The 26,482-nt window shown below is 38.6% G+C and overlaps 2 protein-coding genes across 2 annotated transcripts in view; both read right to left on the bottom strand.

The window, feature by feature from the left end:
- LOC103026298 (uncharacterized) overlaps positions 1–11,672 on the bottom strand; it is a 105,895-nt gene extending 94,223 nt beyond the window's left edge. Inside the window, exon 1 of the mRNA XM_049470222.1 lies at positions 11,606–11,672. Coding sequence (XP_049326179.1) covers positions 11,606–11,641 — 36 coding nt within the window. The 5' untranslated portion in view covers positions 11,642–11,672. The remainder of the gene's footprint in view (positions 1–11,605) is intronic.
- A 4,009-nt stretch (positions 11,673–15,681) lies between these two features.
- si:ch211-117c19.1 (myogenesis-regulating glycosidase) lies at positions 15,682–26,482 on the bottom strand. The gene is made up of 3 exons (XM_007243953.4): positions 26,387–26,482; positions 21,515–21,966; positions 15,682–20,614 (listed from the first exon to the last, which is right to left on the bottom strand). The coding sequence occupies exons 2-3, from the start codon at positions 21,793–21,795 to the stop codon at positions 18,823–18,825; spliced, it is 2,073 nt and encodes a 690-aa protein (XP_007244015.2). The 5' UTR covers positions 21,796–21,966; positions 26,387–26,482; the 3' UTR covers positions 15,682–18,822.

Here is a 26,482-nt window from a genome sequence, read left to right as displayed (position 1 = left end):
AGGTCATTTACAGACAGCCGACAACAACAATCAGTGTTTAATAACAGTATAACCTTGCCTGATAAAAAAGGAAATTCCTGAGGTGTACTAAAACAAACATTTTTGGCAGGTTTTCATTCACTTTGCCACTTTTTTACATCACTGAATTAATGAAACAATATACATGTATTTTTCTCTTGCTTTTCAAAGAAAAACATAAGTTACATTAAGACTAAATTAAAATATTTGTTTAACAATCCACAATTTTAATATCCCAGCAGATTTACCAACAAATTAAAACCAATTTACCTCAGCAGTGCTTATATTCTAATCATAAATTTACTACAGTAGTGCAATTTTATTCATAAATTCACCTCAGCAGAGCAATTGTAATCGCAAGTTTACCTCAGCAGAGCAATTTTAATCATAAATTTACCTCAGTAGTTCAATTTTAAACATAATTTTACCCCAGCAGTACCATTTGTCAAATTTACCAGAGCAATTAAAATTTACTTATAAAATTAGCTACCTAAGCAGTGCAAGTATACTACATTTTTTACAATTACAATGTATGAAAAAAATGTAAAGAGAAAGATGGCTAGTCAACTAAAAAAAATTACATAGTACCTACTAACAGTGCTTTAAAGTAGAAAAAGCTATTAGTTGCTTCACTGATGCAAGGGAAAAACAACTGTAATACAAAATCATAAACAAGAGTCCATACTATCCAGCCACATTATACCATCTCAGACACTCACAATGGAAATAAACTATCATTTAGCATATTTTAATGATAGGACCAGCACTTAGGCAGGTGCACCACTCGGAGAGTCCCTAGTGGCCCACTTCTACAGAATCACTATTAAAACCTTGAGTCTTGAATTGGGCGTGTACTGCATGGAAGATAAACTCCTATATTATATTTTTCTCCAAAAACTATTTGCAAATACCCAAAGTATTGTAATGCCACTGTCAACCATTTATCACCATATACCACCCTTAAGCATAAGCCATATATGCAGAGTAACGGTAAGAGCAGAGGGTTCTGCTGTACTCTGTTCTGCAGCTAGCAAAAGCCCCCCCAGCCTGCAGCCTTATGAAAAGTGAACATGGGCAGCGTTAATCCCAGTAGGAAGTCCTACAGACACGACACGTCCAGTGCCAAAGCAGCGCGCTTAATTAGTGAGCAGGTTCCGGCCGGCCAGTCAAGGCCGTGACCTTCCCGGGGGAATAATGAGCCAGGCAATGTTTGGGGCCTGGATCGGCGGCCTCCGAGCAGGAGCGGGGCGCTGATTGCTGCCTTAGACGTGCTAAACTGACAGATTCAGGTGACCGGACAGTGAACCGTACACTTGGCACGGCCCAGCTGAAATATTTGCCGGCCGAGCTGCGGGGTTGGTCCAACTGCTTGTTTTGTGTCCTGTTTTTTTTTTTTTTTTCTTTTTTTTGTTTCCACTCGGAGAGGCAAGATACGTTTGGGTAGGAGAGAAAGAGAAAAAGAGAGAGGAAGAAAGAGAGAAAGAGCTCATCAGTGCACGTTCACTGTTCGCAGTTGTTTGGGGGCGGGAAAGGGGGGAAAAGGGGAAAGGGGGCAGTCCGAAATTAAAGCAAAAGAGTAGGGGCCCTAGAAAAACTTGGAAAAAGAGACGTTGGCTTTTTTCTTTTTTTCCTCTTTGCAGCACAAGCTGAGAGGAGCTATCTAAATCTGTTGGGGAGGTGCTCCTGAAACGAAATGGACTGTGAGATTGCCTTCGCTGGAGGGACTGCCCAATCGTGATAGAACCACATGAGCTGCTGTTTCAAAAGACCCTTTGGTGTGGTGGGAGAGGAGGGGATCAGTGATGGGAAAGTAGAGAGAAAAACAAGAAGAGCTATTTTTATTCTACTCCTGAAAACTAAACCAGATTAGAAAAAAATAAGAACAGAAGACAAACCACTAGGTTTAGGTAACCACTAGGTCAGGCCGACATGAGCTCAAATCTTATGTGAAAAAAAGGAAGTTAAGAAGCTCAGAAGTTAAGAAGTACGACAACAAACATGGGCATGAATACGTGAAAGAGAGGTTTTTAAAGGTCTGTTGATTTTGACTGATTTGATTTATTGATTGATTCTTGCTTGCTTGCTTTAGTAAAAAAAATTAACCGAGACATTTGGTGTAAACAAGACATTGTTGCTGTCTGAAAAAAAATATTATAGCCTATATCTTTGTTGTTTTTGACATTGACATTAAATATTAATCTAGCAGTTGTTCTTTAAATATTGCCAAAGATTCAGGAATAATGGGCCAATAGAGATGCTCAAAAAATGAGCTGTAATACAAGTTAGGAGGGATTTTTCCTTTTCTTGTGTAAAGCTGCCATTTCGGAGGTACAAGATTTTTGTGTGACAGTAACAATGTTCAACGCATTTCATTTAAATTCAGACAAAAACTTTAAATCACAGTAAAAACAAATCAAGCTTTCCTTGGTCCAGTTTTCTGCAAACAAAACGACATAGTACTGGGATTTTTTATTTGCATTTTTGCCTTTATACCTGAAATCCATGCTAATGTATATAATAATGAGTGTGCAGAATCTGCAGTTATTTGTTTAAACAACATACTCAGCTTTTATTTAGCTTTCTTGGATTTCTAAATATATGTTTTATATTAAGTTAAGTTTAGATTTTAAGTTTCTATGAAAGATTATATGTTTAACACCACAAAACAAACAGAATTAGATTTTTAAAAAAATTCTATCAAAACCATGAACAGTAGCACTGTCTGAGTCTGAGGGCCCTTGCTTAAGAAAAACAATCATTTGCGAGGGCCGGCTGATCACATGATAGCAGAGCAATGCTGCTGGCTGTCATGGGTTAGCGGTGCCACCTGGTGGTAGTGGACGTGCACTGTGCCCTTCTGGGCGTCTCTCCTCCTCACAGCATGCAGTGATCTCTGCCAACATTAAGCGACAGGTCAGCTGTGAAGCAGGCGCCTCTGCGAACAAGGGCAGCTCCGTACCAATTATAACAGTCGGCTCCAACAGTACTCCTGCCATATGCTGACGCCTGCGGGGAGGTGTACTGCAACAAAAGTGGAAACCTGTTTAACACGGCCCCATGATGCACATTTTACACATCCTAACATACTGTGAATGAAAATCAACAAAATGCCAAAGCATGAACAGCTCAGCTGTTCATCAGTACACACTCATACAGTAACATAACTCAGAGAACCCTACTCCTTCTCACCCATTTCTTTGGATATGAAGTCAATCAGCATGATTTTAAAACCACCAGTCTAATATTTGGGCTGCTAAAAAAACGTGGCATGATTAGTGACCTCTGTTTTAAAGCTATCAAGATGAGTAAGTTAAGTACTAAGTTAACGCTCTGTTTACGCTAATTTTAGCAGCTAAATAGCAATTTAGCTTCTTCGTCATTTAATCAGCCACAACATGCCTCCTTTTCAGGTGCTCGTGCATCGCGGTTGTGCTGCCGAGGAAGGCAAGTTCTTCATTGCAGATAGTGCTGGACGATATGGCCAAAATTTATATCACGATATATTCCATAATTTCGGTCGATACGATATAATTTCGATATCGACATAAATATTTTGAAGGCCTAAGAAAAACTTAAGTCTTTAAAGCCTCCTTTCACAAAAACTATATAATACTTTAGAAATAAAAAATGGTCAAAATAAACCAATGATCACTTTTAATCACTTATAGCAAAATAAAAACATGACATCTCTGTCAAACACAAGCCTATAACCTATATACAGTACAAGCCAAAGGTTTGGACACACCTTCTTATTCAATGCGTCATGAAATGAAAGAGTCATTAAAATAAAGAAAACGCATTGAATAAGAAGGTATGTCCAAACTTTTGGCCTGTACTGTACATATTACCAATATAAATAACTTTACATTTACAACAGAGGCAAAGCTTCTTATTCTTCCGTAAACAAATTTAACAGATCAAAACAAAAGTGCTTCAACCAGGATAAGGAAAAAAAGCCTTTATATACATAAAAGGAACATGATATCACAGTCAAATAAGCAAACCTGTAGGCTTTTATAACTATAAATAACTTAGATATAACATAAACTACAAAAGTGTTTCAGCCAGAATAAAGAAATTTAGGAGATTCTAAAAGGAGATTTTAGATGCTGACCGGAGCGCGGCCGAGTTTCAGCGCGAGAGATTTTCAGCGCGAGAGATTTTAGATGCTGACTGGAGCACGGCCGAGTTTCAGCGTGAGAGATTTCAGTGCAAGTTTCAGCGCGAGAGGTTTTAGATGCTGACCTGAGCGCGGCCGAGTTTCAGCGCGAGAGATTTTAGATACTGACCGGACCGCGGCCGAGCTTCAGCGCGAGAGATTTCAGCGCGAGAGGTTTTAGATACTGACCGGACCGCGGCCGAGCTTCAGCGCGAGAGATTTCAGCGCGAGAGGTTTTAGATGCTGACCGGAGCGCGGCCGAGTTTCAGCGCGAGAGATTTTAGATGCTGACCGGAGCGCGGCCGAGTTTCAGCGCGAGAGATTTTAGATGCTGACCGGACCGCGGCCGAGCTTCAGCGCGAGAGATTTCAGCGCGAGTTTCAGCGCGAGAGGTTTTAGATGCTGACCGGAGCGCGGCCGAGTTTCAGCGCGAGAGATTTTAGATGCTGACCGGAGCGCGGCCGAGTTTCAGCGCGAGAGATTTCAGCGCGAGAGGTTTTAGATGCTGACCGGAGCGCGGCCGAGTTTCAGCGCGAGAGATTTTAGATGCTGACCGGAGCGCGGCCGAGCTTCAGCGCGAGAGATTTCAGCGCGAGTTTCAGCGCGAGAGGTTTTAGATGCTGACCGGAGCGCGGCCGAGTTTCAGCGCGAGAGATTTCAGCGCGAGAGGTTTTAGATGCTGACCGGAGCGCGGCCGAGTTTCAGCGCGAGAGATTTTAGATGCTGACCGGACCGCGGCCGAGCTTCAGCGCGAGAGATTTCAGCGCGAGAGGTTTTAGATGCTGACCGGAGCGCTGACCGGAGCGCGGCCGAGTTTCAGCGCGAGAGATTTTAGATGCTGACCGGAGCGCGGCCGAGCTTCAGCGCGAGAGATTTTCAGCGCGAGAGATTTCAGCACGAGAGATTTTCAGCGCGAGTTTCAGCGCGAGAGATTTTAGGGGCCGAACGGAGCGCAGCTGAGCCGTGTTTCTGTAAATAATACATATCGATATGACACAAAAATGATATCACCGTTATTGAAACATTTCTTATCGCGATAAATACCGTTATCGAATTATTGTCCAGGCCTAATTGCAGATATTGCATTGCACGCGTTTCACTTTTATTTTCTTGGTGATCCCACACTTTTGAGTTCTGTAGCGGGGTAGCCATGAAACCAGAGCCTGTCTGTATAATGTCCTGAGATGTCGTCCACTACCTACCCCGGTTTCCACTACTGCGCATGTGCGTCCAGGACAGAAAGGCAGTCGCAGCAGTTTGGAGAGAAAAACAAAGAAAAAAAAAACGACTAATCGACTATTAAATTAGTCGTCGACTATTTTAATAGTCGACATAATCGTGACTAGTCGACTAATCGTGGCAGCCCTACCTGTGGGACATGCTTTTGGGGTCTCGTTCACCGAATGTGTCTTTAGCATGGACAATTCTAGCCAGATTCTGCTGGTCATGATGATCATAACCGCGCACTGCACTGGCCACTGTGAATGGTAATGCCTTCTATGACTTATTCCTGATACAAACTGTGTATTGAGGAAGGTTAAATCGCTGCACAATTTCAGACAAAGAATGTCCCTTCTATGTAGCACCGACTATTAAACCTTGCTCAAACTTCAATTTGCCATGAGCTCACTGGCTAGTGTTCAACCTCACTAACAAGATAACACCTCACAACTCGAGCCGTTCACTGAGGAAATCCTTCATGATCAATTTACATTCTGGTGGACTTTTTGAATGTCAGTGTAGGTGCGTACAGTTCTGGAAACAATTAAGAGACCACTTCATTTTCTGAATCATTTTCTCTGATTTTGCTATTTATAGCTATATGTTTGATTAAATAAACATTACGGGCAGCATTTTTCCCAAATTCCAAATACAAATATTTTATTTATTTGCAGAAAAACCAAAACAGATGCAGAGCTTTCAGACCTCAAATAATGCAAAGAAAACAAATTCATATACTTAAAATTATAAGAGTTCAGAAATCAATATTTGGTTAAATATCCTTGGTTTATTCCTCTTTTTGGAATTAATACATTAGATGTTGCATGGATGTTCTTGCCAGGACACTGACACCATGCATTATAATATTTTCCCCTCCCATCTCAAATCTTAGTCATTTCTGCTTTAAATAACACTGTAAATTTTGTTAACATCAGATATTGTACATTTTCATAGCTCTGTAAATTAAGCGAATACGTATGACTACATGATTAAATATGTAAAGGCAAAGTAAGTATTCTTTGAAAATCATTCCCATTCCAAAGTGATAAATCACAATAAATCACAGCGATTCCCATCCTTCCAATCCATATGGCCCTGCTAGTTAACACTATCTTAGAAAAGCACAGCGCTGCTTTTGTTCCAGCGAGGCCTGCTGAGAGGTGGGGTCTGGATCTTCTCAGAGATTTGAATTTGAAAGCTTTCACAGCTCTGGGAGAATTACTCAGGGTTTCCACATCCTCACACACAAACACACACCCTTCTGAAAGGTCATCAGTACAGAACTGACAGCAAACTTTTCTTGGACTTGCTAACAGTCTTCAAAGTGATTCTTACCACGGAGACTTTACGAAACTGCATCCTAAATGTACTTAAAGCACAGGATGGCTGCAGGCCAAACTGAGTATTTCTAAATAGACAGTTATAATAATACACATTTCACAACACTGTATAGGGAGGGAGTGTACAGTACAGTTCATGAAAATATTCAACATCAACTCAGAGTAGCTTATGCTAATTAACTCACTTAACCTTGCATCCACTGGAAGTCAGTAGGTCTAACTTTCACCAAATTCAAATAAGCACCTTTTGTCAGCTCTAAAATAAACAGCAATTAAGCAGTCAAAACATTACAACTACAAACCAAACAATATAGCACTGTAATAAGAATCCATATCTAAAAGATTAATTTGCCAACAAAGACTCTTCCCAGCACAACCAAAACCATCCTTCACAGCATTTATATTTTAGTCTGAACAATTGGAGACATACAGGTGCATCTCATAAAACTAAAATATCATTGAAAGAAAAGTTACTTTATTTCAGTAACTCAGTTCAAAATGTCAAAAAAATATATATTAAATAGATGTATTACACAAAGAGTGATCTTTTTTAAGTGTTTATTTCTGTTATTGTTGATGGTTATGGCTTACAGCCAATAAAACCCAAAAGTCAGAATCTCAAAAAATTTGAATATTACGTATATGAGGCCAATTGGTAGTGTGGGCAGTGTGCCAAGTCCTGCTGGAAAATCCGCATCTCCATAAAAGTTGTTAGCAGTAAAATCTCCTGATAGAAGCTGTGCTGACTTTGAACTTGATATAACACAGTGGATCAACAGCAGCAGATGAAATGACTCTCCAAACCATCACTGATCATCAGTAAATTTTACATTTTATTTGTAAATTAAGGGAGTAGAGTCTGGAGGAAGAGTGGAGAGACACACAGTCCAAACTGCTCGAGGTCTAGTGTGAAGTTTCCACCAATCAGTGATGGTTTGGAGAGACATGTCATCTGCTGGCGTTGGTCCACTGTGTTTTATTATCAAGTATAAAGTCAGTCCAGTGTTTTCCTGGAAAATCTTACAGCACTTCATGCTTCCCTCTGCTGACAACTTTTACGGAGATGCAGATTTCATTTTTCAGCAGGACTTGGCATACTGCCAACACTGCCATAAGTACCAATTGATATTGTATACTATTCTAATTTTCTGAGATACTGACTTTTGGGTTTTCATTTGCTGTAAGCCATCATCATCAATAATAAAATAAATAAATGTTTACAATAGATCACTCTATGCTTAATACATCTATATAATATGAGTTTTACATTACATTACATTTAACTGAATTACTAAAATAAAGTAACTTCCAATGTGTTTATCTTTTGTGTATATGCACCTGTAGATGACTACCAAGTGCATGAGATGGAGCATCATAATTCCAGAGAAAATAATTGCACTGGTGATAGTGTGATTACACCCCTTTAGCTCACACCTGGCCTGGCATTAGGCATTGTTCCAAAAAGTTCATGTTTATCTGTTTCAGAGTGTCCTACTCTACTGACACACTACTTCTCTACGGGGATTAGACAGACTGTAAGACTGTCTGTGTGTGCATGTGCACATCTGTGTCAGCAATGGGTGCAACTTAAATTAGCTTGCTGAATGCTGCATTCATTAGAAGGTGTGCTCAGAAACACCTGGATACATACTGAAGCCAAACTAAAGACTGCATACATTTACAGTATAATGAAGAATGACCTTTTCAAATAAAGGCCTACCTTTTCACACAGTCATAAATATTGATAATTCTTTTCAGTCCAGTGGTCTAAGCAGCTCTTATGTGGGTGAAATAAGACAGTAGTACCATATGCTGTGTAGGAATTACACATTAACAAAAAATTGTAAACCTAAATATTATGAAACGGGGAAATGTCATATATATTTAAATATGAAAAATGTGCAGCCCAAATATAGAAAAGCTAATTTATTGTTAGTCTGGCTTGCCACATTTCTTGGCTATGCCATGCCACAGCTTCCCTGGAGACACAGTCACTTCTGGCCCAAAGCATAAGAATTGAGAATAAATGAGCGCAGGGTTTTCAGCAGAACCTGCAGAAGTAATACGCCTCAGGCATGGTTGTTGCCCAATGGATGTATAAAAAAAAACTTGAAAAATGTCTGGTGTGTGTAACAGCTGGACCTGGACGCCTACAGAGTCCCAACTGTGTCCGTACAGACTGCAGTGTACAGCCTGGACGCAGCTTTCCGGAGAAAAAAAATGTACATTTAGCAGAATTTACACCTCCCTCAGAGAACAGATGTTTTACTTCATAACTGCTGTGTTTTTGTACCTTCCTACAGCCAGAAATAATTTTCCCCTTACCCCAAACACAGTCAATCAGCTGAGACATGTTTGGAGTCTGTAGTTTACTTCTTTAGTTTTATAAGGGCTCATGTAGCTAACAAGTGGCTAATGTAGCTAACAGGCTACATATAAGCTGAAAGCTTATACTCCACTATTTAGCATTACTCAAAAGACGACACACACTCATGCTTCAAACAGAGACCTGCTTGGGTGGTTTCTGGTGTTGTATGTTACTGTTACCTCACAAACTGTACAAAAAGAAGTACAGAATAATGTTAGCTAGGTACTTTAGCTGCAGTGTCAGGCAACCAATGGGATATAAATTGTGTGGGATATATGGAAGAATGGATAAAGGGATGGCCAAACCTTCTGTCTTAAAAGAGTCACTAAATCCTAAACCATATTTTTTTCCTTTAATTAAACATCTAGTTTTTTATAAACATTTTTTATAAACATTTCCTAACCTGTAAAAAAAACGTTGTTGTGGTAATTTTTGCCTCTGGAGCGCCCTCTTAGGTTCAACTGTGCTATAGGTGAGGATAATAGGTGCGTGTACTTTGGTACACAGACACATCACAATATGCAGATCAGTAAATCAATAATACTGCTTAGCCAATCAGCTCTCCCTCCTGCCCTGCCTCTAACCCCATGCATCACTCAGTGCCCCTCCCAAATGACTCCTCTCATTTTTTAGCCTTTTTTCAAATTTGATCTGAAAGTGGAGTAAAATAAAACCAGGGGATTTATTGCCCCTTTAAAGCTATAGTTAACAATTAATAAAATCTAGTAATCTAAAAACAAAAACATGTATTATTGCATACAATATGATATAGCACATATTAAAAATAAGAATGTAATCAGATTTGTAACAGAAGTCAATAATCCTATTTCAAGAATTTCATGATACTAATAATGCACTCCAAATATCTCCATATATCCAGGATTAAAGTAATAAATAAATGATACTGGATATTTTTTTTTTTTAATAATCTGTCTCTAGTAGGGCTGCACGATATTGGAAACATTTTACATTGCAAATGTTCTTTTTTCTGCAATATCTTGCATAACCACAAATAATCCCAAATAAATCGCCTCAACTAAAGCTCTAGAATATGCAGAACAGTGGGGATATGCAGTAGAAGATGTAATACCAGGGTTGAGAAACACTGCTGTAACCTGACTTTTGTTTATTTGTAGTTCACAGTACGACCACAGTAAGACCACATGTCCTGACGTCTAACGTTTATATTAATTTCTGCCGAAAATATCTATGAAACGTAAAGTTACATCCTTTTTTTTATAAAAGAACATCATCATAAGAAGTGCATAAGAACCCAATGCTACTAATTTTTTTTGTGGAGAAGATGTAAATATACAACAAAATTGACATGCCAATACATAATAATAATAATAATAATAATAATAAACAAATGTTATTATTTTAAATATTAGGTGATAACTGATCAGTTTTTGTCATATGTATATATTTCAGACATTTCACGCACAATTTTTCTAACAACAGTAAATGTAATGTGGAGTAACATGTACCTAATCATGTACCTAATAATAAAAAGCAGACAGAAAAAAGGGATTATTTGTGATTAAAAGTAATTCCACAAATGTTTTTCTAGGAAACTATAGGGTGGGCTTTGGTTCATATTAGCAAACGTGTCCCCCCCAATATCAAACCCGCTCCTACGCCCTTGGATGAACTCCAACTAGTGACAGTCCTGAAGCCCCTGCTGAAGTTTTGAGCTGTAATGAACACCGGGTGGCGCCAGAACACTTTATTCCCTATTCCCATTCCTACAATTAATTTAAAGTTCATATTATAGGAAAAATATTATCTAAAAATATTTTAGGAGTTGACTGATATCAATAAAGGCTTGAGAACTAGACAACTAACCTTATTAACTAACTGTGTTAGCTAAGCTATCTAGCTAATTTGTGAATTTCCAAACAACCTGGCTCTAAATGAGCTGTTGCCGGTGTTATGTCGAGTTGTGCTTCCCTGTCAAACCAGGCTACCCTCGTGTATATTTAACTTTACAAATACAAAAGACGCACCATATTAGAGCATGTTCCTTGTAGAAGTCCGAGTACATGTAGGTTAATATATTTGGAGAGCATAAATCGCTGTATCATGGTCAAGTTATGGCAATGAGAGACTGCTTTTGTATTATTACTATTTTAATCATAATTATTGTATTTTTCTAATTTATTTCCATGTACACTGTTGTGCAATGACAGTGAGATCAGGTTTTTAATACATAAAAAAAATATATAATAAAAAAATATATCAACAAAAAAGCAACACGAGAAATAATCAAAATGTGTAGATCAGCGCATACGCAGTGTCTTTAGGAAGCACTCATCGATGGGTATCAGAAATCGACAGAACACCGGGGTTAATATGCAAGCCGCCAACATTAAAACAGGTTTCGGGAAACTGCAGAAGCTTTTCTGTGTCTGAAAGCGACTGAAACCCGTTTTATTTACCAGGCTTTAATGTTAACTCTTTTATTTAGTGTCTGTGTTTAGTCTCTGCAGATTGACTTACTTTACAGGGACGTGTTTGCTCTCGCTGCTGCTGCATCTCGCTGGTAACCAAAACCCGCCGCCGCCACTCAAACCGCCCCCTGTCCGCCTTTCAAAATAAAAGCCTGAGCTGCTGATAAATTCATCCTTACAACTAAACTAGCGACATCAAAATAAACCCAGTTTACTCCAATTCGTACATTATGAAATAATATTTAAATATGAAATAAAAACACAGAGAAAGTGTTTGCATTAGTTTTAATAAAGGTACCAAAGAGCTACATTATTTGTATTTATTTTAAAATATGTATTTGGATACATCAAAATAATATTGTGAAAATCATCAAAAAATATATATTTTACTTTTCAACAGTTATATACAAATACAAAAAATATTGCTTTACAATATGATACATAGACAACAATAAGGGACACTTGCAGATACCCAAAAGACACTTGAAGATGCTCAAAGTGACACTTGGAGATGCTCAAAGTGACACTTGGAGATGCTCAAAGTGACACGTGGAGATGCTCAAAGTGATACTTGGAGATGCCCAAAGGACACTTGCAGATGCCCAAAAGAGAAACTTGGAGATTTCCAAAAAGACACTTGGAGATGCCAAAAGGACACTTGGAGATGCCCAAAATGACACTTGGAGATGCCAAAAGGACACTTGGAGATGCCCAAAATGACACTTGGAGATGCCCAAAATGACACTAGGAGATGCCAAAAGGACACTTGGAGATGCCCAAAATGACACTTGGAGATGTCCGAAAGGACACTTGGAGATGCCCAAAGGGACACTTGGAGATGCCAAAAGGACACTTGGAGATGCCCAAAATGACACTTGGAGATGCCCAAAATGACACTTGGAGATGCCCAAAAGGACACTTGGAGATGCCCAAAGGACACTTGGAGATACCCAAAATGACACTAGGAGATGCCCAAAAGGACACTTGGAGATGCCCAAAAGGACACTTGGAGATGCCCAAAGGACACTCGGAGATACCCAAAATGACACTAGGAGATGCCCAAAAGGACACTTGGAGATGCCCAAAAGGACACTTGGAGATGCCCAAAAGGACACTTGGAGATGCCCAAAGGGACACTTGGAGATGCCAAAAGGATACTTGGAGATACCCAAAATGACACTAGGAGATGCCCAAAAGGACACTTGGAGATGCCCAAAAGGACACTTGAGATGCCCAAAAGGACCCTTGGAGATGCCCAAAGGGACCCTTGGAGATGCCAAAAAGACACTTGGAGATGCCCAAAGTGACACTTGGAGATGCCCAAAAGGACACTTGGAGATGCCCAAAAGGACACTTGAAGATGCTCAAAGTGACCCTTGGAGATGCTCAAAATGACACTTGGAGATGCCCAAAAGGACGCTTGGAGATACCCAAAAGGACGCTTGGAGATGCCCAAAATGACACTTGGAGATGCCCAAAGGGACACTTGGAGATGCCAAAAGGACACTTGGAGATGCTCAAAGTGACACTTGGAGATGCCCAAAAGGACACTTGGAGATGCCCAAAAGGACACTTGGAGATACCCAAAATGACACTTGGAGATGCACAAAAGGACCCTTGGACACTTGGAGATGCTCAAAAGGACACTTGTAGATGCCCAAAAGGACGCTTGGAGATACCCAAAAGGACACTTGGAGATGCTCAAAGTGACACTTGGAGATGCCCAAAAGGACACTTGGAGATGCCAAAAGGACACTTGGAGATACCCAAAATGACACTAGGAGATGCCCAAAATGACACTTGGAGATGCCCAAAAGGACACTTGGAGATGCCCAAAAGGACCCTGGGAGATGCCCAAAGGGACCCTTGGAGATGCCCAAAATGACACTTGGAGATGCCCAAAAGGACACTTGGAGATGCCCAAAAGGACCCTGGGAGATGCCCAAAGGGACCCTTGGAGATGCCAAAAAGACACTTGGAGATGCCCAAAGTGACACTTGGAGATGCTCAAAGTGACACTTGGAGATGCCCAAAAGGATGCTTGGAGATGCCCAAAAGGACACTTGGAGATGCTCAAAGTGACACTTGGAGATGCCCAAAAGGACACTTGGAGATGCCCAAATGGATATTTGGAAATTTCCAAAAAGACACTTGGAGATGCCCAAATGGATATTTGGAAATTTCCAAAAAGACACTTGGAGATGCCCAAAAGGACACTTGGAGATGCCCAAAGTGACACTTGGAGATGCCCAAAGTGACACTTGGAGATGCCCAAAAGGACGCTTGGAGATGCCCAAAAGGACACTTGGAGATGCTCAAAGTGACAATTGGAGATGCCCAAAAGAGAAACTTGGAGATTTCCAAAAAGACACTTGGAGATGCCCAAAAGGACACTTGGAGATGCCAAAAGGACACTTGAAGATGCCCAAAGGGACACTTGAAAATGCCAAAAGGACACTTGCAGATGCCCAAAGTGACACTTGGAGATGCCCAAAAGGACACTTGGAGATGCCAAAAGGACACTTGGAGATACCCAAAATGACACTAGGAGATGCCCAAAATGACACTTGGAGATGCCCAAAGTGACACTTGGAGATGCCCAAAGTGACACTTGGAGATGCCCAAAAGGACGCTTGGAGATGCCCAAAAGGACACTTGGAGATGCTCAAAGTGACAATTGGAGATGCCCAAAAGAGAAACTTGGAGATTTCCAAAAAGACACTTGGAGATGCCCAAAGTGACACTTGGAGATGCCCAAAGTGACACTTGCAGATGCCCAAAGTGACACTTGGAGATGCCCAAAAGGACACTTGGAGATGCCAAAAGGACACTTGAAGATGCCCAAAGGGACACTTGAAAATGCCAAAAGGACACTTGCAGATGCCCAAAGTGACACTTGGAGATGCCCAAAAGGACACTTGGAGATGCCAAAAGGACACTTGGAGATGCCCAAAATGACACTTGGAGATGCCCAAAAGGAGACTTGGAGATGCCCAAAAGGACACCTGGAGATGCCCAAAAGGGAAACTTGGAGATTTCCAAAATGACACTTGGATATGCCAAAAGGACACTTGGAGATGCCCAAAATGACACTTGGAGATGCCAAAAGGACACTTGGAGATGCCCAAAATGACACTTGGAGATACCCAAAAGGACACCTGGAAATGCCCAAAGGTGTTTTAGGGGCACAAGAGAGATCTACAGTATATTAGGTGAGTGGTTTGGAATGGCAGATCACCATCAGACTAGGGCTACACAAACTTCACACTATTTTGTTCTTCTGCAAAATATTTTGCAATTTAAGAAAATAAAGTAATATTAACCAATTTAACACAGTCAATTATCCAACTAATGAAGCCTTATATGTACCAAAGACCAGAGCATAATAAATTATGCTGTATGGATATAATCTTTGGTATATAAATTAGGTCATGAAAAATTAAAACACTCTTGAGTTTTCTTTTTGTATCCAGCAAGTTTTAGCATAATGTTGCAGTATAATATGGCTTATGTGATATGCATAAGTGCAATCATATATGCATAAGTTGCAAAATTGCAATGGTTATGCTCAGACAACATACAGTTCTGGAAAACATTTAAGAGACCACTTCAGTTTCTGAATCATTTTCTCTGATTTGCTATTTATGTTTAAGTTTGAGTAAAATTTACATTGTTGTTTTATTCTAGAAACTACGGACAACATTTCTCCCAAATTCCAAATAAAAATATTGTCATTTAGAGCATTTATTTGCAGATCATGATAAATGGCTGAAATTACTAAAAAGATGCAGATCTTTCAGACCTCAAATAATGCAAAGAAAACAAGTTCATATTCATAACGTTTTAAGAGTTCAGAAATCAATATTTGGTGGAATAACACTTTTTTTAATCACAGTTTTTATGCATGTTTTTCTAACTTTATGTCTTTATGACTTTACTGGTGCAAAAATGTAAGCAGTTCAGCTTGGTTTGATGGCTTGTGATTCTCCATCTTCCTCTTGATTATATTCCAGAGGTTTTTAATTTCGTAAAATCAAAGAAACTCCTCATCATTAAGTGTTCTCTTATTTTTTTCCAGAGCTGTATTGCACAGCTCTATGTTTGACAAAAAATGCAGGCAAGATATTTAGTTTAGCATTCACTTTTATTGCAACAATGTCAGTTTTGTTCAAACACTGCAGTTTCAGTTTTACATACATACAACAAAACTATATTAAGAACAGCTGAATACATTTGATCATTCTGTTTGATAATCCCTTATTAGTTTCTGTGGTGAGAACTGGAAATCACAGTCAAGAAAAAAAAAAAAAAAGCAACAACAAAAAACACTTCAGTTCCCTCTTCTGGATGTATTATGTCAGAAGCTCCCAGGCCACTGGCAAGTCAGTAGGCATAAAGGAAAAAAAAATGATTGCCTTGGTCAGGCCCACCCTGAAGTTCAGGTGAACCAGAAATTACATCTAAACAGAAAACAAGTAAAACACAGCCTTCAGAACCAGGCACAGTAAAGTTTGGCTTGAGAGTTGAATTCATTAAAGACCTCAACAAAAATGCTTGTTTTACAGAACAAAGAACAATCCCTGATTGCTTAAATGTACACCTATACCTTGTGTGTTTGTCATTTACAGCAATATCAGAATACACATTCAATAAATATATATATATATATATATATATATATATATATATACACACACAATGTGGCATCAGTAGTATGTGGCACTTCACAGATTAGATAGAAAAGGGAAAGTATTTAATTTCAGAGAAATACTAAACACGGCACAGGCAGCATATGCAAGTGGCATTTCTACAAAAAACCCTCATTTTATAACAAACTTGTGCGCTCTTTTACATTTATTTTGTGCTTTAATTTAAAAAGGGAACCATGACATGTTACATGCCTTACTTCCAAAAGTGACAAAACATAAAATGCACACACAAAAAAATTGGTTGTTTAGTTAAGGCAAGCTAAAAAAAAAAAGAAAAACATTTAAAGACCTTAAACCTTAAAGATGGATCAGCTATTAAAAACATCTGAATTTGGGCATGTCTAGATTGTATCCACATTGAATTTTGATTGTCTAAACAGCCAGAGATCACATGAAATTTGCATTTGGAGTTGGTTGGTTTTAAATGCAAATACTATCAGATTTGTGCTGATGTGTCTCAGTCTGAACGCTCTGGATGATCAAATTTGATTCAAACATGTCTTTCCATCACAATGCAACAAATAACGACCTCATTAAATCGAGTTGTGAATCCAGTGACAGAGATGTAGGGGTCTGAGAAGGTTGTAGTTACTGGGGCAATCCTCGTTACCACAGCAACCCATACAGATACATTTGTGATGTCCAGACACGCAAATCCGAACTGACTTTGTATATCACAAATAACAAGTAACTGATAAGATTTTCAAGTCTTCTCATCTGATCTGGTTTGAGAACCAAATCTGATTTGTTTGCAGTCTGAACAGAGCCAAAGACCCTGTTTACACCCGGTCACTTCATAAGAAAGGTTTCTGCATTGTATCTTGCTCCTGATAAGATTTGAGACATTTACACTTTCTTGAATTTATATTTGTCCAGTTGATCTGATTATTGTATGGGACAGATTATGCAAATTGCTTGTTGCTTGGCAAGTATTACTGATGTTTCAGTTGTTAAAAATCTGTCTTGGAGAGAGATGGACGTGTTTACACTGTTGTAACATAGCTCAAATGCATCTCAGGCCATCTCCTGAAGTGGAGAAATGCATCTTGGCTGCACTTTAACACCTGCATTCTTAGGTAAGAACACTAACCTGTGCTGACACTTGACATTTTTTTTCAAAGAATAATAAATAAAGTACCTTGTTTAATTCACATCATATTTGAATACCACTGGGTGCTTTGGATTTAGTAGCACTAGAAAGTCTCAACAACACAAGTTTCCCATTTAATAAATAAACAAACAATGCATTATTATTAAAATCATCTTTAAAGATGCCAGTGTTAGACTACAACATTTACTTTCCCTGCTAAAATAAGACAAGGAAATTGCTGGTATTATAATTGGCAACCCATCTCAAACCTTTTCGGTTGCCTAAAAGAACCATAGGATCTTAAAATGGCAAAGGCCTTAATCAGGGGTGTCCAATCTTATTCTCAAAGGGGCGGAGTCGCTGTAAGTTTTCATTCAAATGGTGTGCAGAAAAGGCTGCAGGTTTTCATCATCAGTTGTTTGAAGACTGACCCACCATAATTAAACAAGTAGAATCAGGTGTTCTGCTGGTTGTTTTGATAGAAAAAACTTGAAGGAGTTCACTCCTTCCCCTTGTAACTCTGTTTTAAGGGGAAGCGTTACACTCAAAAAAACAAACTCTTGTTCGGTCAGGACCTTTATACTTTTTAAGTTTGGTCTGAACCAAAATACGTTTGACCAAAGTACCAAAATGTCATAATTCCCTTCCCTTAGTGTGCATGCATGTCACACAGCAGTTTGGGCTCAAATACTTAAGCTTGTGACTCCTGTTTCTACTGTAACTGTAGATTAAAGCTTATTTATATACACAAATCTAAAGAATCCAAGGGAATATTTTTGCCGATTCATCTGTGATGCACATGCACACCAAGGGAGTCCAATTCTGACAGGGACCAATCACTGTCAAGTAAAGGAAGACACAGTCGTCATCATCACGTAGCGGATGAAGACAGGATGTAGCAATGTTCTTTTCACAGCTGACTAAACTGCAGTGTGAACCCAAATTAATACAAAATGACAAAAAAACAATTAAATAATCCCTCTATTTTTGTGTTACATACACCTTGGTCCTTTCTTACAATTCAAGAGGTAACAGGTTATTCAAGTCCCGTGAGATCATCATTGTCTGAACCAAAGCTATTCTTCACACTTGGTCACAATTGCATTTACTGGATTAATAGAAATGGTATAAATGTATGAGGAATGTTTTTACACTGTCTTCCATTGACAGGTACAAATATGTTTGGGAGTTAAGTTAGGCTTCAATGTTAGCGGAAGGTAATTTAAGATTAACATTCACCTTTTTAGTTTTAGAAATAGAAACTGTCCAAATACCTTTTTAACATAACAGATGCTGGGTACAGAATCTTAACAAAGTCAATGACATATCCATAAGTTACAAAATTACATGTGCACATGTCCACAAGGCACAGGGATGTGAGGACAAATGCTGCACAGTAGCTTACTCCATAACGGAATGGTTACAATGGACGTTATCCTGGTATCTCTGGTATTTATTCCCTTCACATCATCCTGACCACACAAAGAAGGCAATCTCATCCAGGTCCACTGGGTAGTCAGTGAGGTGGATTGGACCTTTGTCATAATGTTCACCCTTGTAGCTCCTCCATCGTCCAGCTGGGAGGTAAATATCTCTCTCCTGCTTGCCAGGCTCAAGCACAGGCGCCACCATGAGGTCATCCCCTATGAGGAACTGTGAGTCAATCTTGTATGCAGCCTCGTCATCTTTAGCAATCCACCAAAGTGGGCGAATGATGGGATCTCCAGTGTTCAACACTTCACTGGCAAGTTCAAGAACTCTGGGAGCCACAAGGGTCTCATGGAGCGCCGTGAACTTCTTGGCGATCTCCACAACCTCGTCATCGTAGGCCCATGGAGGGATTGAGAACTGCATAGCTGGCATGAACGCTGACAGTTCCAGCCAGCGGATGTAAAGTTCCCGGTCAGGTAGTCCCTTTTGTCCTTCAGTGCGGTTTGGGTAAGCGTTCCCACCGATCATATCCGGCAGAATGAACTGGTAGCCGAGAATGCTGATGGTAAGCACAGTTGGGATGATGGATTTGAGTCCCAGGTCATAGCCCCAGAGTGAGTCGCGGTCAATAATCCGAAAGAAACATGAGATGTTCTGGGATTGGTACCCTGAACGCAGCTCTGCACGGTCGTTGTAGGGTATGGCCATCTCTGTGTATCGACGGGTGAACGTGCTCGGATCCTGCAGGGATGAGAAGGTGCTGAACTGCTGGGGCAAATAGCTGGTCTCCCCAGCATCAAACTTAAAAGAGGCAATTCCATATTTGTTCTTTAGGGTATGGAGGTGAGAGGTATACCATTCTCGGGTCTCTGGATTGGTGAAATCTAGGATGCCGCCAATACCGTTCCACCAGCGGATCAAAGCAGGTAATTCGCCACTGGGTTCACGCACAAAAAGTCCTCTCTCCACTCCGATGCCAAAGTTGGTGGAGTTGTAGTTTACGAAGGGATGTGTCCACAAGGTAATCTTAAAACCATCATCCCTTAGTTTCTGAAACATATAAGATGCATTGGGGAACTTCTCTGGATCAAATTCGAACTCTCCATAGCCAGTGGTATACCGGTCATCTAACTCCAGATGACTCCAGTTAAAGCCATTGCTCTGTATATCTGAGGCATACATCAGTAGCTTCTCCTGGTTTACTTCCGTCTTGTACAAAGCCCAAGTAGACCAAATAGGCTTTCTAAAAACAGTCTCAGAAGGAACTTTATTTGGCTTGTTAAAATAACGGCGCACCATGTACTTATGTATGGACGTAACGTCGTAACCAACGCAGACACGGTAGCTCAACTCAGCACGAAGAGGCTGTGCAGGGTCTGGCTTGTAAGGGCTGTCATCGTACCGTGCCTGGAATCGCAGAGTCTTGCTGTTCTCATCCCAGCCCAGATGGAAGGGGACGGAATCGTTAATTTTAATAGCAGTTGCATTGGACGACAGCCAGTACCGCTCCAGGATGCTACCAAAGGCTTGGTGGTTTGCATAAACATCACTTGTGATGAACGGTTTGGGGTCCTGGTTTCCTGCAAAGACAATAGGCCAGTGCTGGGACCAGGTTTCTGCCCCTCCGTACCAGTGCGACCCGTTGTAGGACATGTCGTGCTCCACAGCACGGTATGATTCCAGCTCTTCCCATCGCACACGATAACACATTACTGGGTCTTTGTGTTTTACCGTCTCAATGAAGAAATTGAGCTTCCCCGCAGTGGATCGGCTGCAGCTGAGGATTCTGCCCTCCTTTGAACAGGAATCCAGATCAAGAGAGCCTGATCTGAAATAAACAAATCACAAGCATGGATTATAGTGTATACCGAGTTCATGGGTTTAGATTTTATTCAGTATATAAAAATCCATCCCTGCATCTTTTCTGGCATCTACAACTTGTAGTTCATCTGTAGTTTCTATGCTTTTTTTAAATCAGCTCTTCAATCTGTTTAGGTATTATTTGGTGGGTCATTCTCTACAATGCAGCGACACTGACTTGGTGGTGTGTTAGTAGTGTGTGTTGTGCTGGTATGAGTGGATCAGACTCAGCAGTGCTGCTGGAGTTTTTAAACCAGTGTGTCACCTATAGCTGCTCCAACCTTGTAGATGCAAAGTCAGAAACAAACGCTCAAATTTAATGACCTAAGACATTTTTAATACCTCTTACAAAATTAATACTATTACTGTGGCAAAAAAGACAAACTAGGTGATAGTATACAAAAATAGTTACTGAATTGAAATAAGAAATTCAGTCCACCTTAGGGAACATTACCAACTTTCTATTAGAAAAATAAATCCAAATAATGATCAAATAAACATAAATGTGTGCTATTAAGAGAACTCGAAAAACAGTGTTTTAATTACTTACTACTTTCCCAAAAGCACTGGTAGATTAATTACCATGTTCCCTAGATCTCAATTTGCATTTTTAAAATATGTTAATAACCATGCTGCTACATTTAAACACTCCACATGTCTAAAATGAAACGTTCAGCATGGCTAAAATAAACATTCAGCGCGGCTATTCACTTTGCCTCAGACATTTTAAAACTTTTTAGTTCTTGAATATGTAAAACTTAACATAAGCCATTTTTTGACTTTTTAAGGAAACCTGGTACCTGATCTACAATTACAGCCCAGAATACAAATATGCCAGGATTTCTGTACCCAATAAATATTATCATACCTAAAGGCCATTCTGAAGACGACAGTTCCAGCATGGTTGTGGATAATAAAGCCATCTTTTCTGAGGTCCAGCAGTTCCGTCTTCAGCAGGTCTGCTTTGTGTAATGAGGCGGAGTAATAGCACCAGGCCACCACAGCTGAAATGACCAACACTGCGCCAATCATGCCTGCTGCGATCATCCGCCGGCCCTGCCGATCCACCCTCTTCTTCTTGGGGGGAGTGTACTGGCGCATGGCACTGAGGCCCACATCGCCAACAGTGGCTGGAACAATTTGATACATCCTAACAATGATCTGCTAGAAACGATGTGGCATTCAATTAAACTAAAGTTCATTTGCCAGTGGAGCAGGTGTGCAGGCAGGCAATGCACATTACTGTGGCAGCAGCAGCAGCAGAGTATGAGGTTTTGCTAACTTTGAGGTTCCTGTTTCACTTAGGTCAGCTGTTTATACCTGAAAAAGAAAAAATAAGATGATGAAGTCAGCATAAAAAAACAACTCCATTAATAGTGTTTTCTAAATTAAAGAGAATGGTAAAATGTAAAATTGACAGGAACCTGGCAATTAGGCCTGTCACAATAATTACATTATCAACATATCGTACAATAAATGGACATGACCTCAATAATATTTGATATTGTGATATCGTCTATTGTGTTTATTTGTATGTTTGTACACATATAGAACAGTGAAGAGTATTTTAGCTAGCAATATCAGACCAATGCTAAATGAGACTCCATACATACAGTGTGGACTGCAGTAGGTAAAGAAAAAATATGTATTTCCAAGACTATGATTATTAAAATTTAGTTTTCTTTAAAAGGGTATAATTTATTTTTTGTTGTTTTTTGATGTTTGTTGGTTCTTTTTTGTATATTGTATTATCATTATATCAGTGATATAAAATTGTCTTAAAATAACAATAATATCGATTATCGCAATAAGTTTTGGGACAATATATCGCCCACAAAAAAATTATATTGTGACAGGCCTACTGGCAATGTAACCAATATCACAAAACAAAAGTTTCAAATCATTATATTGCAACATTTTACAATACTAGAAGCAAGGTGATATACTATAATTGTAAAAAGTATCTGCTCACCTGCATTGTGTGTATTGTGTGGTGATGTGAGGCTTGGATGGAGCTCTGTGCCATATCACCCACCTCTAAATATCACATCGGGGTACTACTTTTTGATGTTTTTAGCAAAAGAAAAACTCATTTTCCATGATATACCTACTATATATATATATATATATATATATATATATATATACATATATTTGTACAGTATCAATTATTTTACTTTAATCCTGGATATATGGAGATATTTGGAGTGCATTTTTTGTATCATGACATTCTGGATCATTGACTGACTCAGTTAGGGGTGTGCCATATCATATTGTATGCAGTAATAAAATTGAAATTCCATTTTTTTGCAGTAGTGTATATTCTTAATTTTTTTTAATTCAGTGTTTTGTCATATCGCCAAGAGTTTAAAATACCATGAAATATTGTGATATTATTTTAGGGCCATATTGCCCACCCCTAATCAAGATATTCTGATATAAATATTTATTTATTGTTTTTTATATATTTATCATTTATCAGCCATATAAGAGATGATTATGTTTATGCAATGATACAAAAATATAATTATACAATTTACCATAGAGATTATAGATTATCGTAGACATATTTGTTGTTGTAAGTGTAGCTTACAAGTAATGAAATGTTTTATGATTATATTCAATTAGTATAATACACACTGCGTGTCTATTTAAATCACACACTCATGCAACAAACCTCAGTAGTCAGTTTGTAAGTTTTGAAGATTCTGTCAACATGCCATCTATAGTGACAAAGTAATTTCTATCAGATAAATAAGAAGAAAAAATCACTTCCTATGACTTTTTCTTAATTTCCCAAAGTATATCTATTGTGATCTACTGTGTAGTTTACAATATCAGAAGCAATCTAAGCAAAGACAAATACTAAAATTTCAGTCAATATGTGTAAAAGTACATTACAGTCTTTATCTACAGTATTTAAACCGGCTGTACGGACTTTGAGGCATGTATTGAACTATTCTATTTCCAACACATGATGTGCTCCTGCACTAATCACACCCTCATTGATTTATAGATGCCTGACACAAAGCACTGCAGTGAGGATTTACTGAACGCTGGCCTACAATTTCATAAGCACAGAGCATAGAGAGCCAGAGAAACATCTATTACCATAACATGTCATTATGCATCTCCAAAATAAAAGTGTGCGTAGATTTGTAGCAGGAGGTTACACCCATATCTCCAGATTCCAGCTAACTCAGCACAGCAAGCACAGTGTCAGCAAGTTTCACAGCACACTACCTCTTTCTCTCACTAGACAATAAGATGCTGCATTTATATAAACACTACTTAAGTGAACTAGTGTTATAACATGTCTAATATCAACAAAGGAGGCTTCAGACACTACGATCAACCAATATTTATAATATAACAATATATCATTCAACTAGGGGTGGGTGATATGGCCATAAAATAATATCACGATATTTCATGGTATTTTCACGATAACGATACTCGATATGACAAAACACTTTAAAAAAATATATAAAAAAAATACACTATACACTGCAAGAAAATAAAAAATATATTTTATCAATATATTCAATATAATACTGCACACCCTAAAGTAAGATTAATTATTAAAAATTACAAGAATTTTATCAGATTTGTAACAAAGTTCAATGATCCAGAATGTTATAATACTAATAATGTACTCAAAATATCTCCATGTATCCAGAATTAAAGTAAAATAAATGATACTCTAGCAGCTATATAATGGGAAATGGGATGGGTGATATGGCACGATATTTAAGGGTATAATATCGTTCACGATATTTAAACATTTTGACGATATTATCGCGTACGATACAATATGGCACACCCCTAAATTTAACCATAATATAATTAATAACACATCAAAAACCAGTGTACAAAGTGTGCTCTATGTTTAGATAAAGAAAATCAAGATACTCCATTTAAACATTAAAGCCTTTTTTTTATTATTTTAAATCATATAGGCATTTGAGCCTCATTTTTAGAAATGTACTTCTTCTGTTATATATGCTGCTGAGTACAACCTAGTAGGAGCGGACAATATGGCACTAAAATTATATCACGATATTTCATGGTATTTTTGTGATATCGATACACTTAGTGATATGACGAAACAATTAATTAAAAATATATATTTTAGGAATACACTACTGCAAAAAATTACATTTTATTATTGCTTACGATATGATATGGCAGACACCTAAGTAAGAAAAAAATACAAGAATTCTATCAAATTTGTAACAGAAGTCAATGATCCAGAATGATACTAATAATGCACTCCTAATATCTACATATATCCAGGATTAAAGTACAATGAAAGATACTGGACAGATCTAATCTAATATAGTAGATATATAATGGAAAATGAGAAAAAAAGTGTTAATTTTTCTTTTGCTAAATACAGAAAGCAGAACAGTAAAGTAGACATGTACTCTTGGTTTGACAGGTTTCACTGGTTCAGCTAACTGCAAGGCATGACTTCAAACCTCCCATTTAACTTGACCATCATTTTAGACTGGTCTGACCTCAGTGGAGCCTTATGGTTAACCTAATGCCTGCTTTGGTCTTAATCCTAACTCTCACCCCAAATCCAAGTGAATTTATTTAAGATTTGTGTGTAGACTAGAGGTGAGTAGAGCAGTCTTAAGCTGTACTTAAGCAAACGTGGTTTTACTCCAAAAAAAAAAAATAGTGGCTCAGATTGTTCCAAATATACAGCTCTTGTTTTTTGTTTGAGTAAAATGAACACTGTTGTTTTATTCTATGAACTACATACAACATTTCTCCCAAATTCCAAATACAAATATTGTCATTTAGAGCATTTACTTGCAGAAAATGAGAAATGGCTGAAATAACAAAAAAGATGCAGAGCTTTCAGATCTAAAATCATGCAAAGAAAACAAGTTCCTATTCATAAAGTTCAGAAATCAATATTTGGTGGAATAACCCTGTTTTTTAATCACAGTTTTCATGCATCTTGGCATGTTCTCCTCCACCAGTCTTACACAATGCTTTTGGATAACTTTATGGCACTCCTGGTGCAAAGATTCAAGCAGTTCAGCTTGGTTTGATGGCTTGTGATCATCCATCTTCCTCTTGATTTTATTCCAGAGGTTTTCAATTTGATAAAATCAAAGAAACTCATCATTTTTAAGTGGTCTCTTATTTTTCTAGAGCTGTATATGAAAGACAGAGGCAGTAATCAATGAATATATGAGAGACAGAGGCTGTAATCAGTAAATATATATGAGACAGAGGCTGTAATCAGTAAATATATATGAGACAGAGGCTGTAATCAGTATATATAGATGAGAGATAAACTAGATCTCGAAACAACCTGGACTGCGACCTTTGTGCCCACATTTAAGAGAAGCCACACTAAAACAACTCGAATTTTACTAAGATTTAGCGAGTTAAGAAGTTAGTTAGCCATGTTCGCTCGTTTCTAAATCTGTTTTACCTTCATTAAATAGGTCTAAACCCTAAATGTAATCAGTAAACTGTATAAAAGCCTGTGCTTTTAGTGAACAGTGACAGTGAGTAGGTCATCGTGTTGTTAATCTGGCTGTTCCAGTTGTTGTGCTAATCTAGTTCCGTAACCCCTAAAACTTCTCGCTTTTTAAGCCCCCCAAAAAGATAACAAACGTACAACGCGTTCATACAACATCCACAAAGAACATGTAAGACGTGTGGTGGAATAAAACACGTATTTAATCAAAGACTGAATTAATAATAAGCCACTCACCCTCAGAGAACTCCTCCAGATACAGCTACAGCAGCGCACAGCTGAACTGCTGCTCCCACCGCTGCCAGGACAAGTTTGAGAACGTCACGTGACCAA

Source organism: Astyanax mexicanus, chromosome 22, assembly GCF_023375975.1.
Source record: "Astyanax mexicanus isolate ESR-SI-001 chromosome 22, AstMex3_surface, whole genome shotgun sequence".
NCBI classification, from domain to species: domain Eukaryota; kingdom Metazoa; phylum Chordata; class Actinopteri; order Characiformes; family Acestrorhamphidae; genus Astyanax; species Astyanax mexicanus.
The sequence above is the reverse complement of the archived record's forward strand: the minus strand, read 5'-3'. Positions and strand labels throughout refer to the sequence as shown.

Coding starts and splice junctions, on each gene's coding strand:
- si:ch211-117c19.1 (XM_007243953.4), bottom strand. CDS start 21,795: ATGTATCAAATTGTTCCAGCCACTGTTGGCGATGTGGGCCTCAGTGCC. Junction 20,615..21,514: donor GTCTTCAGAATGGCCTTTAG/GTATGATAATAT, acceptor TGTTTATTTCAG/ATCAGGCTCTCTTGATCTGG.